The sequence below is a fragment of the Carassius auratus genome, chromosome 28 (assembly GCF_003368295.1).
Source record: "Carassius auratus strain Wakin chromosome 28, ASM336829v1, whole genome shotgun sequence".
NCBI lineage: Eukaryota > Metazoa > Chordata > Actinopteri > Cypriniformes > Cyprinidae > Carassius > Carassius auratus.
Window position 1 is genome coordinate 17,026,099 of NC_039270.1, and position 13,628 is coordinate 17,039,726.

Consider the following 13,628-nt stretch of genomic DNA (forward strand, 5'->3'; position numbering starts at 1 on the left):
TAAATTATATTAATAAATGTATATTAATTTATTACGTAGTTTGTAAAACGTCCAATCAGGGTCATGTAAACTCAAAACTAGCGAGGTTTTCTTAAGAGTTCAAGCAATCCACCAACTACTTGATGTTGAAAATACTGTTGTGCACCGATGTTCCTTGCCATATACTCTCCTTATCGAGTGTCCTGCTCTTTCCCATTAACCTCCCTTTCTGAGCGCTCTCCATTTTAAATGTCTTTCCCATTAAGTAAAGGTTTGTTTTTTCAAGCGGTCTCAAGGTCCCTCCGTCTGCAGTAAACTCACTTAATCTCTTTGTTGATGGCCTCCAGCTGCTCCTGCAACATGATAGCGAGAGTCTGCACATCTGTCTGGCCGCTTGGCGAGAGCAGCTCCGGTTCGAAGAGCGTATGGCGATCCTCTTCATCATCAGAACACCTGTCCTCTACGCCCCCCTCAAACCCAGTGCCCAGCAGAGCCCCGCTGTCCCAGTCGCCGTACTGCACATAAGAGAGGTAAGAAGAAACTCGTTTAACTCCATATTAAACTATTTCTATTCATTTATTTGCAGGTTCATACAAAGATGTTCTCACTTTGCTAGCTTCCTCCCTTGCCCCGCCCCAGCGTCCACGATGAGCCCGTCTGACCACGCCTCCTGTGCCTGTGTTTCCATAATGATCTAGGTGAGTGGTGGAGCCAGCAGGAAGTGACCCACCTCCCTGGGAATACCGCAGCTCCAGAGCACTTCCTGGCAGAGACCTGAAAGAGACGCAGAGGAGGCCATGGTTTATGGTTCTGATGGATAAAATCATCCCATCCCGTATGTCCTTTTGTTTCACTCAGAAATAAAAAATACTGATTACAATTCTGATGTTTTTTTGTTGTTGTTGTATTTTTACTTTAACATTATATAATTTAATATATATATATATATATATATATATATATATATATATATATATATATATATATATATATATATATATATATATAATTAAATGTAAAATAACTCCTCTTCTTTGGTAAAAAGGAAGTTAAGTTAGTAGTTAATAGTAAGTTAAGTTAATAGTAGTATTAATTTATTTGGAAAAAAAAAAAAAAATCCTAATGAACCCCAACTTTGAATGTTGCATACTGAAGTAAAATTGAAAGTGAATGTCTTATCATGGAAACTTTAGCATAAAGAACTAATGAAGCAGTCACACATTTCATGAAATGAACATAAATGACTTAAATGAGAAGAGAGCAGGAATGTTATGCATCTTACCGTGAGTAAGAGGAACCCGGTCTTCCTCTCAGCTGGTCCAGCTCTAGTTGAAGCCTCTCCAGCTCTGCAATCAGTTGATCCTGGTAGGACACATATATTGGTATCAGATAATGGAGCCATCTGGACACAGGTCAAGTCAACAGAGCAGTATTTCCTTTCATTTATTTACAATAGCATTATAGTTTAAAGACAAACATACCTTGTTCGCTAAGAGATCATCTTGAATCTTCTTCATGTTAGCGAGTTCCTCAGAGAGAGCATTCTGTAACACATTACACCAGATGCTTACATATAAATTCATTCAGTTGTAAGGTTTTTTATCCAAATTAATCTTGTGTGTTCCCTGGGAATCAAACTCATGACAGTTAATATGATAGTAGGAAGGCTCGCAGTGGAGAAATAGCTGATCAGTCAACCAAGTAGTCAGGTGAAACTGGCTAGTTTAGATTATAATAATATTCTCTTTTAGCTTTTGATATGTTTTTGCTAAAATTAGCATACTGTCTGAGCATGCCATATTTAGCTGTTAGCTAGTTTGCATGGGAATACCAGAGAAACAACAGTGGTTCGTACTTTTATAAAGCTACGTGAATGCTTTTTGTGCACAAAAAAAAAACAAAAATAAACACTTTATTCAACAATTTCTTCTCTTCCATGTCACAATCACGAGAGTACCTCGACGCAACCAAAACTAGCCGCAGCACATCCAGGTTCTACGTCAGAAATGACAGTTAAACCACTGATATCACATGGACTATTTTAAGGATGTCTATACTACCTTTCTGGGCCTTGAACGTGTCAGCTGCATCAATGTCTGTGGAGGGTCAGAAAGCTCTCGGATTTCATCAAAAATATTGTGTTATGAAGATGAATGAAGATCTTACGAGTTTGGAACCACACGAGGGTGAGTAATTAATGACGGAATTTTCATTTTTGGGTGAACTATCTCTTTAATTCTTAAAAAAAAATAAAAAATAAAAATAATTACTTAAAAATATAAGTAGAAAAAAAAATAGGCAATATTTTATAATTTTTCTATGACGTTCTAGACCTAGAAACCATGCTTTTGAGATTTCCTCATATTCACATGACCTTTAGATCCCTGAGTATCATATGTTTTTAAAACAGTATGTTGAGTTAAAAATAGCTTTCCTAATGGTTAAAAACGCGTCTTGAGACTTGCTCATTCGGTTTTTGAACACGCCTTTTGTGAATGGCCTCTTACAAACACATTCAGCTGCACTCAGAGGAACCAGAAACAGCCTAATTATACTTCCTCGAAACTGATTAGTTAACTACAGTGGTTGTTCATGCATCCTACAACTAGTAGATTTAGAAAATATGTGGTTCGGCACATTCCTCGACCGCTCCAGTCTAATGTCTTCTGTTTTCAGGAACACGTCTTCTGTTTCTGACATTAAGCGCAAATTATGTTTCAGCCATTTATTCGCGGATTCTCTGATGAGAAACGCAGTGAGCGTGAAACACCTGCTTTTGTGCTGAAATAATGAGGGGGGACACATAAGGGGAAGCCTGGAACTCCTATTAGACGCGAACATAATTGAGGCAACATCTGGAGTTTTGAGGTAAACATCAAAGACGTGGTGACAGGTCAAGGCTATTTTTCTGTTTTCTGGATGTGCATGCAACGTTGTCAGGGAAATCAAATCTGAAATAGTGGGGGACCACACCTTCTCCTCCAGGGCAGCCATTCTCTCCTTCAGGTGCAGCTGCAGTCTCTCGTTGGACTCTGACAGAAGCTTGTCCACCGTGTCAGAGAGACGCTTGTTGTGTTCGTCATTCATCCGCTCCCTCTGCCTGGCCTGGGGGGAGGGAGTGAAAAAGAGAGGGAACAGTCATGGACAGAGAAAGATGGAGTATATACTTGACTAACAGTGAAAAAAAGATTTGTGGCGTTGATGAGAGATTATGCTGTGTGATTTCAGGCATATCCAAGAATAACACTTCTATAACACTATTTATATATATATATATATATATATATATATATATATATATATATATATATATATATATATATATATATATATATATATATATATATATATATATATATATATGTGTATTTTTATGTGAATGTTTAAAAAAACTAAATTGGTTTAAGAAGCACCAGATTAGTTTTTATTGTTATTTTTACCTGTATTTGAAATATACTAATTTACAATATTTAAAATATAATTAAACATTTTAAAATCAACATAGATTTTGAAACATTTTTTGAAAAGATTGAAAAGAAAAAATTCTACATATTAACTTTTTACTGGTTCCAGATGTTATCTCCTTTAGAAATTCTTAATGTAATTTTTTTTTATCAAACAAAAACATATATTTACTCTTATATCAAAATTAATGTCTCAGCATTTGCATTTAAATTTTCGAATAATCCTATTTTTAATGTGCTAAAAGTCCTTGCACACCGAGTCCGAAATTCTCATCTCAAATTTTTGCGCATTAAAAAACAAATACAACCTATCGTTGTCAGTCAGTCATGTTTCATTGGTCATAAAATTTTTTTGAATCGGGTTAAAATGTCTGGGTGGGGGGGGGGGGGGGTTCGTATCTGTAGCAAGCAGAGGTATTTGTGCTTAATTAATTTTTAGGGTGACAAATGCAAATTTCGGACTCAGTGTGGAAGGATCTTTACACTAAAAGCATATTCAAAGTGAAACTACTTCACTACATTTGAGAGTCACATGCTGAACAAACTGAAAAAAGAGAGGATGAGTCACCCTCTGTAGCTCCTGATTCTTCTCTTCAAGTTGTGCCTCCAACTGTCTCAGTCTCTCCTCAAAGTTACCATGACGCTCCTCCGCCTAAACAACAGAGCAAGGACAAAATGTGTATTAACATTAGTTTGGACCTGTTCTCAATTTGAAAGGAGTTAATAGCACACACAGCACGTCAAACAGCTCTGAACCTGACAGCACACACCTTGTTGAGTGCCGCCACCCTCTGGGCGAGCTGAGCCTCGATCTCGGGCAGCGTCTCGGCCCTCTGGAGGGTTTGCTGCAGCTTCTGTTTAGCATCGTCTAGACGCTCCTGAAGCTGCCTGTTCTTCTCTTCACTCTGAGTGACACAACAATGAGGCCAAACAATACAGAACACCATAATGAACACACTCTCTTCAGGAAAAATAGTGCTTTGTTTTGGATGGAGACCTGGTGAGAACACAGTGGGACTTCTTTTTGTTAGAAACAAACCATGAGAAAATAATAAAGAAATAAAATTTTGAACAAAAATCTGGCAAACAACAGTTTAGTCATTACATTATCTATAACCAGAGATTATTACGCTATGTATGAACAGCAAAGACATATGTGACGTAAAGCCAACACGTCTGGACATATCATCACGAAGCTTGGAAACAGATTCTAAATTCTTGTAGCCACAATTACAGACCTCACCCCACAGGCCTTTAAAACATCAAAATAAATTCAGTTAGATTTAAATGCCAATAGCAATTTAGGTGTAATAATACTGTCATGTGGTTCCTTTAGCTAAGAATGTGTAAATCTGCAGAGCATCTCTATTTACTGTAAATACATCTCCTACTGCGAGATCTGTTTAGCTTAAAGATCTGACGGGAAAAGGCTTTGTGCAAATATACAAATCAGCTTTAATCAGATAAAAAAAAGAAAGAAAAAAGGTAGAAAATTAATTTCAGGAAACATTCGTCTGTGATAATAAAATAAAATACGTTTTTTGATATCAGAATATTAATCAGTTTGCATGTGCCCATTTATAACCATTACATTTTAAAAGCCTTCACAAGTTTTTATGAAAGAAATTAATACTTTTTTATTTAGTAAGGATAAATTAAATTGAAGGGGACAGTAAATACTTTTTCATTAGTTGAAAATAAGGTTTGTTCTTCCTATTTATCAACAAATCCTGAAAAAAATGTAGCATGGTTTTCACAAAAATATTAAGCAGTACAACTGTCTTTAACATTAATTTAAATAATAAAATAAAAACCTTGGCCCCATAAATATATTCAAATAGAAAACTAAAAAAAGTTATTTTAAATTGTAATAATAATTTGGTCATACATATTTTTATACAGACCTTTGGTCAAATAAATTTAGCATTGGTGAGCAAAAGAGCTTTTATTTAATAACCATTTAAAAATCTTACCAACCCACAACATTTGAATGTTATTTCAAATTATATTTAATGTAAACCTTTAAATTAAAATCATTGAATTCAGAGTTAATCTAAATATATTTAATAGATTTATGAAAAAAAATCATAGTTTGATGTTGTGGTTAGCAACAAGGCTATTTGTTGACCATTAATCTGAATACTGGAGGGGCCAACATTGGCTCTCTATGGTGGTTATAGCTCAATATACCTTGAGATGTTAAAATGTGAAGGATTTCTTGAAAATTCATTGAAAAGAAAGAAAAGTCTTGAAATGTTTTTAGATGAAACACTAAATCTTCAGGCACAAATGGCGCCATACCCTGAGAATAACCCCCAGAGACTCCTGCTGATGAACACGCTGTTAAATGATCCTTCAATAGTTACACCTTTCATGTGTGTCTGTACATGATTCTTCTTTTGTACCTGTCTGTATAAAGACTCTTTGCTGGCAAGCTCGTTCTCCAGCTTGTCTTTGATGTCATGGAGAGAGGTTGCCTCCCTCTGGGCGCTGAGGTACCTACAGACAGAAACACACACGGTGAGGATCTGCAGGGCGCTTGACAAACCAAAACTGAGACTCTATCTGTGTGTCATTCAGAAGTGCGACAAAACAGCTGTGAGATCTGGTCTAGTTTACCTGCGCTCCAAGGTGGTGATTCTTTCCTCCATGTCCTCTCTTTGACACAGCGCCTGAGGTTGAGGGGGTGGAGAAATTTGAGATAAAAGACAGAAAGCGTCAAAAAGAATCAAAGACAACAACATATGGCTAACTGATCGCAGAGGCACAAACGCGCACTAAACGATCACAATCAGACCATTCGGTAACATTATTACAGTCGGGCGTCTGTCTAGACAGCACCGTAACTGTTTACTTCAAATGGAGCTGACTATAAACAGTTACTGCGAAACCAAAAGAGCTGTATTTAATATTACATAATTGCTATGAGGGAGGAAGAAAAAAGGCAATGAAAGACGAGTGTAGCGCAAAGAACGAAAGGCAGAGTGTCTTGGGAAATGAGGAAAACACCCTTCACTCGCCATTATCAAGATTTTACTTTATGACAGTGGAAGCAGATCATAAGCAAAAATCTGCTCAAGGCATCCAACGTAAATAGGACGCCAAGCCAGCACGGAAGCTGCCGGCAATTCCGGAAAATTCCATAAGCGAGTCTGTGACATGAAACGGGCGCCGCTGCCAAATTGGCAAGTCTTTGTGTTACCGCAGGAGAATACAGCGTGCTTCTGTACTGTTATACAGAAAACTAGACTTCTTCCGTGAGGAATGTCAGATAGACAGCTGATTATTTTGTCGGCAGTATGACTGATCTCGCTCTGGCTGACAGGCACACCCATCAACAACTGGAGCACTTTACCGGCAATTAATCACTGCATCGTGGCAGGAAACCCGTCTAAATGGGAAGGGAGGCGGGATGACAGCAAAACCATGGTTGCGTGATATAGGGCTCTTGATTTTGTTTTGGAGCACTCTCAATGAGAACTTAACCTCTGACCCACCTCTTTCACGTCCCTCTGAAGCTTCTGATTGGCTTCCTCAGATTTAGCTAATTCCCTCCTGGCGGTAGTCAGCTGCTCCTCGATCTCTCCAACCTGCGCATGGGAGACAAGACTCAGACGTTAGCATGTGCGCACGAACGCATGCAAACACAAAAACCAGCCAATGTAACTTGGATGCATTCCAGTAGCATTTTCTCCCTCTGTCCTTTCTTTTTTTTTTTTACATTTGGGAATGCTGCGTCCATCCACCAGAGGGCAGAATCTGAGACAGTCTTTCGCTCAGCATCTCCTCTCATTCTGTATCTCTATGGCAACCATAGGAATGCCAGACTAACTGGAACCTTCTCATCCAGAAAGTGTGAGTGCTTTGAGTGTTTCATACTGTAGGTCTTCTCCCACCCCGTCTGTCCCGTATTTCATTCCTGTGTTTGTGAACATTATATACGTATCATACACAAACACGTATAAGCTCTGTTTCAAAACCCAACTTGTTTCTAAGACAGTATTCTAACCATCATGAAACCTCATATGTCACTGATTTGGACACTGTCAATACCTTGTGTGTGTGTGTCTTGCAGCTTTGCAACGACATGAGGATGAGTAATTAATGACAGAATTTTCATTTTTGGCTTAACTAACCCTTTAAACAAGCTGCTAATTTGCTGCTTATTAATAGTTAGGTAAGGTAGTTTTTAAGTTCAGGTATAGAGTACGATTAAGGTATCTAAAATAGTCATGCAGAATAAGGGATTTTAGTACTTAATAACTTACAGTATTTCATAAGAACTAATAAAAGGCTAGTATGCTAGTAATATGCATGCTAATAAGCAGTAGTTAATAGTGAGAACTGGGCCTTAAAATAAAGTGTTACCACGAAAATATTAAGAAGCAACTGCTATCAACACTGATAGCGATAGTTTCTTGAGCACCATTTGTGCATATTATAATGAGTAAGTTCACATGGACATCAGTAATCTAATTACCGTATTTTCCAGACTATAAGTCACACTTTTTTTCATAGTTTGCCTGGTCCTGCGACTTATAGTCAGGTGCGACTTATTTATCAAAATTAATTTGACATGAACTGAGAGAAATGAACCAAGAGAAACGAACCAATAGAAAATATTACCGTCTCCAGCCACGAGAGGGCGCTCTATGCTGCTCGGTGCTCCTGTAGCCTACACTGAAGACATAGAGCGCCCTCTCGCGCCTGTAGATTGTAATGTTTTCTCTTGGTTCTTGGTTCTAAATAAATGCGACTTATAGTCCGATGCGACTTATATATGTTTTTTTCTTCATCATGACGTATTTTTGGACTGATGCGACTTATACTCAGGTGCGACTTATAGTCCGAAAAATACGGTAATGACCCTATTCTGAATAAGACCATATTATGATTAAGGTGTTTACACGAGTTGCTTTTAGAATATTCCTTTCATGTTCCTGTTTTATATATTATAGTACATAGTTTGATTAATGGCACACATTTTACTCCCCAAAATGATGCCATCCGACGTAGTTTGGTTATAGTACCATATACAGTTTTAGGTGTTTTATTTTTAACTTCAAGTGCAGTTAATTATTTTTCATGCAATACATGCAAACAGGCAATGCCAGATACAAATTCTCCAGGAACAGGCCTCCTCTGCCCTTTCATTCGACAACATATCATTAATGCCCCCGCGACAAACTCTGAGGTACTGGATGAGAGTACAAAGTAAGGAATGGTGGGATAGAACTGTGTTAATGGAATTTGATGATGCAGAATGAAAAAAACAACAACTTGCATGTCTTGGAGCGCATTTGTAAGAGCCATGGGTAAAACTCTTTTGAACGGTTGACCACTGCTGTGTGTATCCTGTCGCAAAATGTGGCAGTAGGCAGTATATTACAATAGGTGTGTACTTGTCTATACTGTACTTTGACAATGTGACTAAAATAGGAATACTCTACACCTCAATTCAATTTGTGTTTACTTCAAGTATGACTTTAGCTGGATTAAGGAAATCAGAAATATCTATTTACATGGTAGATTCTAAGTCAGAGTACTGTCCTAATCTTGTTAATATCAGACTATTGTTGTCCATGTAAACATACTGAATTATTTCTGAAAGACAACATGACACTGAAGACCAGAGTAATAACGCTGAAAATTCAGCTTTGCATCACAGAAATTACTTTTAAAATATATTAAAGTAGAAAACATTTCAAATAACTATTATTTTAACATTTCAGAATATTAATGTTATTACATTATACAGTATTTATACATTTTTTTTATTATTTTATTTTGTTTTTGTTTGAGTGTGTAATTCTTTTAAAATGCAGTCATGGTGAGCATGACTTCTATCAAAAATCAGCATTGTCTTCTCTTCCGTGTCTGTTGTGAGAGAGAGTTCAAATCAAATCAGTCTGGATATCCGGTTCGCGAAAGAATCATTCAGTTCACCAAATCGAACTGAATCGTTTTAAATGGTTCGCATCTCTAATACGCATTAATCCACAAATGACTTATGTTAACTTTTTTAATATGGCTGAAACTCCCTCTGAGTTAAAAAAAAAAACAATATCCCGGAGTAATGCATACACTCCAACAGTACAATGACTGAACTCCTGTGAAGAGAGAACTGAAGATGAACACCGAGCCGAGCCAGATAACGAACAATAGACTGACTCGTTCACGAGTCAAGAACTGGTTGCATCGGTGTTCGGATCACCTGTAGTTCTTTCGGACAGTTCGATTCAATAAACCGTTTGAAGAAAACGGTTCACCATTTCTTTTGCGCTCGACGTAATGGCGTCATTTGCGATGATTGCCCTTGATTCAAGCCTTCGGTGTACCCGCGCTCATAACACTAGCACAGAATCAGTTCAGAATCAATCACCAAAAGAATCAATTCGGTTCAGACGCTCTTTGTGTCGGTCTGCTTCACGCTGAATCACACATGCGCAGTATCATCAGCTCCTCGGTTCACGAATCGGACGCGTCTGACAGAAACGGTTCTTGACTCGTGAATGAGTCAATCTTTTGTTCGTTATCTGGCTCGGCTCGGTGTTCATCTTCAGTTCTCTCTTCACAGCAGTTCAGTCAGTGTACTGTTTGAGTAAATGAATTACTCCGGGATATTGGTTTGTTTGAACTCAGAGGGAGTGTCAGCCACATAAAAAAAAGTGAACAGCTTAAGTCATTTGTGGATTAATGCGTATTAGAGATGCGAACCGTTTAAAATGATTCAGTTCGATTTGGTGAACTGAATGATTAGTTCGTGAACCGGATATCCAGACTGCTTTGATTTGAACTCTCTCTCACACAGACACGGAAGAGAAGACAATGCTGAATAAAGTCGTCGTTTTTGCTATTTTTGGACCAAAATGTATTTTCGATGCTTCAAAAAATTCCAACGGACCCTATGATGTCACATGGACTACTTTGATGATGTTTTTCTTACCTTTCTGGACATGGACAGTAGACCGTACACACAGCTTCAATGGAGGGACTGAGAGCTCTCGGATTAAATCTAAAATATCTTAAACTGTGTCCCGAAGATGAACGGAGGTCTTACGGAAACAACATGAGGGTAAGTTATTAATTACATAATTTTGCTATCTGGGTGAAGTAACCCTTTAAATAATTTAATAATTAAAATAAAATAATAGGCACGTTCCTGCAGAGTTTAGCTCCAACCCAAATTAAGCACAGCTGAATCGGAAAATCAAGGGTTTTCAGTATTCCTAGAAACTTCCAGACCAATATGTTGGGGAAGGTTGGACACCCCTGTATTATTGGTCTGCATTCTCTCTTTGGCTAGAATGCAGCTTTCTTTTTAATCAACTTGCCTTGTTGAGAGTGTGCCAACGATTCCTTAAAATGCCTGCTCTACAGGCAGCAGTGCAACACTAACCTGTCTGCACATGAGTGCCAGTCTTTCTTTTAACTGTGAAAGCTCTCCTCTCTGTCTCTCGATCTCTCCCTCTCTCTGTCTGTCAATCTCGCCATCATCCAAGATGGAGGAGGGGCCATTCGGGAGACGCTGTGTGAAAAACAGAGGAACATGAGAAAAAAGATTCAAAAGATTCAAAACAATATCCAATTAGTTCTGACTCACCTCCTTTCCATTGTCCAAACCCCGCTCTCTCCTTTTAATCTGATCCCGTAAAGACAGAACCTAAGTATAGCGAACAAATCTAAGCATGCAAGGCCAGTGTGCCACGTACAGAGAGTAAAGGAGGTACAAAATACATCGCAAAAGTATGATTTTCACCTCATTTGTGGACGCTTCCAGCTCTTCTTCTAGAACAGAAACTCTCTCTAAAGCCACACGCAATCTCTCACGCACCTGAGGAAGAGAAGAACAATAGACAATGAATCAACAGGGAGAACCTGTCCAAAAAAATTACCAAGTCATTTCTGTAGATGTCTGACTGTTTAAACACTGATATCAGCGTTAAAGTGTCCCTATTATGGATTTTTGAAAATTGCCTTTCATGCAGTGGGAAACACAGCTCTAAGTGAATGAAAACATCCTTCAAAATTGTAAATCTGAAAGTGCACCGTGTATAAAGTTATTGTCTCTTAAATGAAAGAGTCCACTCTAAATCATTAAAACAAGTCGTTTTTAAAACGAATCCAAAGCCGTTTCATGTTAAAGGGGTCATATGATGCTCTTTTAAAAGATCATTATTTTGTGTATTTGGTGTAACAGAATATGTTGACATGATTTATTTTTTCAAAAAACATATCATTTTTCAAATTCTGTACATTATTGTAGGTCTTCTATGCCCCGCCTCTCTCAAACATGTAGTTTTCTACAAAGTCCCTCCTTCCAATAAGCATACTCTGCTCGGATTGGCCAACTGACCCAGTGCATTGTGATTGGCCAATCACGGCAAGCACTCGTCGGAAATCTACTTTAAGGTCAAATAAAGTGGTTTTGCTTTTGTCTAGATTCACACAGCATCTCCCTGACATGGCTGCTTCAACACTAACTGTGGTTACTGTAACCATGGTTTCTTTCATTGCGTGAATATTTGGGTGGCATTACGCAAATATTTCCACATAGTGACATAGACATGTGGGGGCGTGTTTGAATGAGCTGTTTTAATGGGGCGTGGCAGAGTCTTAATTTTATAAAGAATATCTCTTTGGTTTTGCTACTTTACAGATCTTCTTTATGCACCAAGAGCTTGCAACACTCCAAAGAGAAAGGAGAAATTGAAACAGCATCATATGATCCCTTTAACGTCAACATGATACATTAGCATATTGCCTGCTCACTTTTTGGTCTTTTCGCATTGGTCTGGATGAAAATGCAGTTTATTCTTTTCCACTATGGTGCCGCTTTTGGAGCGATAAAAATTTGCGGTTTCCACAATAACGCTATACACAAAGCAGCACTGTGCTCACAAACACTGCTTTATCAGGCGTTACAAGCATGATGAAATTAAAATGAGACCAATCACCACAGATTAGGAGCTTGGAAAAATTAATCGTTGAGCGAATTATTTGGGAGTCATTGAGCAATTAAGGTAATAATAAATGCATATTATAAGACAATTAAAGTGTTTGTTGACCTTGCATGCATGTCAACCTGTTGTTGGGGACTCCCAAAACCAAACTGTGAACCTTGCATTACCCATAATAGGGGCACTTTAAAAAAAATATGAGAAGGTTTCCTGCATCATTGATAGCTGTGCCTTAACACAGAATGAATAGGTTATGTTTTTTCTTGGTTTTTAATGGACCAAATGAAACTACTTTTGCACCAGAGAAATAATGGCTTAGATTTTGTTATTTCCCTTCACACAATCAACTGTATTGCTTTTGAAGACTTTAAATACAGCACATGAGTCATATGGGCTACTTATGTCATATTTTGATGGTGCTTTTTGTCATTTTTGGAGCTTTAGGCCACTGTTTTTTTTTTATTATGAGTAGGACTAAGCAGCACAACACAATGAAAACAGAAATCAAATAACAGCTGTGCTCGGAAAACTTCACATATTTGGATTCATCATCATGCTGACAGTGTAGGACAGGAGAGAGTAGTTGCTGGGGCTGCTGACCTTTTCGTCCAGGGCTTTATGGTGTTCGAATAGGGACTTGAGGGCCTTGAGCACCTCCACCTCGCTGGAGACTCCAGCAGGAGACTGAGCCTGCCTCTTCACCACAGTCATCCTCAGAGAGCGCTCGTGACGAGACACCAGACACTCCAGGTGCTCCAGCAGCAGCTAGACGGCACAGGAAAGAAACAGAGAAAGTAAGAATGTAAACAGGGAGATATTTCCCAGAGAAGGACCGACTCCCAGAGATTATCCTTAGGAGAAGTGTTCAGGGTAATGCGAGTTACATAATCAAATTACTTTTTTAAGTAACTAGTAAAGTAACACATTACTTTTTAATTCATTTTCAAATAAGTAACACCAGTTACTTTGCTTCCCATGTCTTGACTGACAGCTCTCATGTTGCCATGTTGAGAGAATCGCAGAGGCGTTGTGTGTGCTGTGTGAACATGATGTTACTGTAGCTCTAGACTAAACATTGACATCTATTTACTCATCTCACCTGCAAAAAAAGACATTGTTTCTCAAAATGAATAAAAACAGTCAAATGCAAACTCAGAATAAATATTTTACAAACCTGCAATAATTAAATATGTTAAATAAGACAAATATAATTTATGTATGTAAT

General features: G+C 38.0%; 1 protein-coding gene across 1 annotated transcript in view; it reads right to left on the reverse strand.

Moving 5' to 3' along the window:
- The window catches only part of LOC113047025 (liprin-alpha-3-like), a 41,731-nt gene that overhangs the window by 15,723 nt on the left and 12,380 nt on the right, over positions 1-13,628 (reverse strand). The window contains exons 4-17 of the mRNA XM_026208259.1: positions 13,004-13,168; positions 11,203-11,277; positions 11,047-11,106; positions 10,843-10,971; positions 6,941-7,033; positions 6,063-6,115; positions 5,849-5,942; positions 4,214-4,348; positions 4,012-4,095; positions 2,953-3,084; positions 1,461-1,523; positions 1,262-1,341; positions 588-753; positions 301-494 (exon numbers count right to left, since the gene is read on the reverse strand). Of these exons, the coding sequence (XP_026064044.1) occupies positions 301-494; positions 588-753; positions 1,262-1,341; positions 1,461-1,523; positions 2,953-3,084; positions 4,012-4,095; positions 4,214-4,348; positions 5,849-5,942; positions 6,063-6,115; positions 6,941-7,033; positions 10,843-10,971; positions 11,047-11,106; positions 11,203-11,277; positions 13,004-13,168 (1,523 nt within the window). The remainder of the gene's footprint in view (positions 1-300; positions 495-587; positions 754-1,261; positions 1,342-1,460; positions 1,524-2,952; positions 3,085-4,011; positions 4,096-4,213; positions 4,349-5,848; positions 5,943-6,062; positions 6,116-6,940; positions 7,034-10,842; positions 10,972-11,046; positions 11,107-11,202; positions 11,278-13,003; positions 13,169-13,628) is intronic.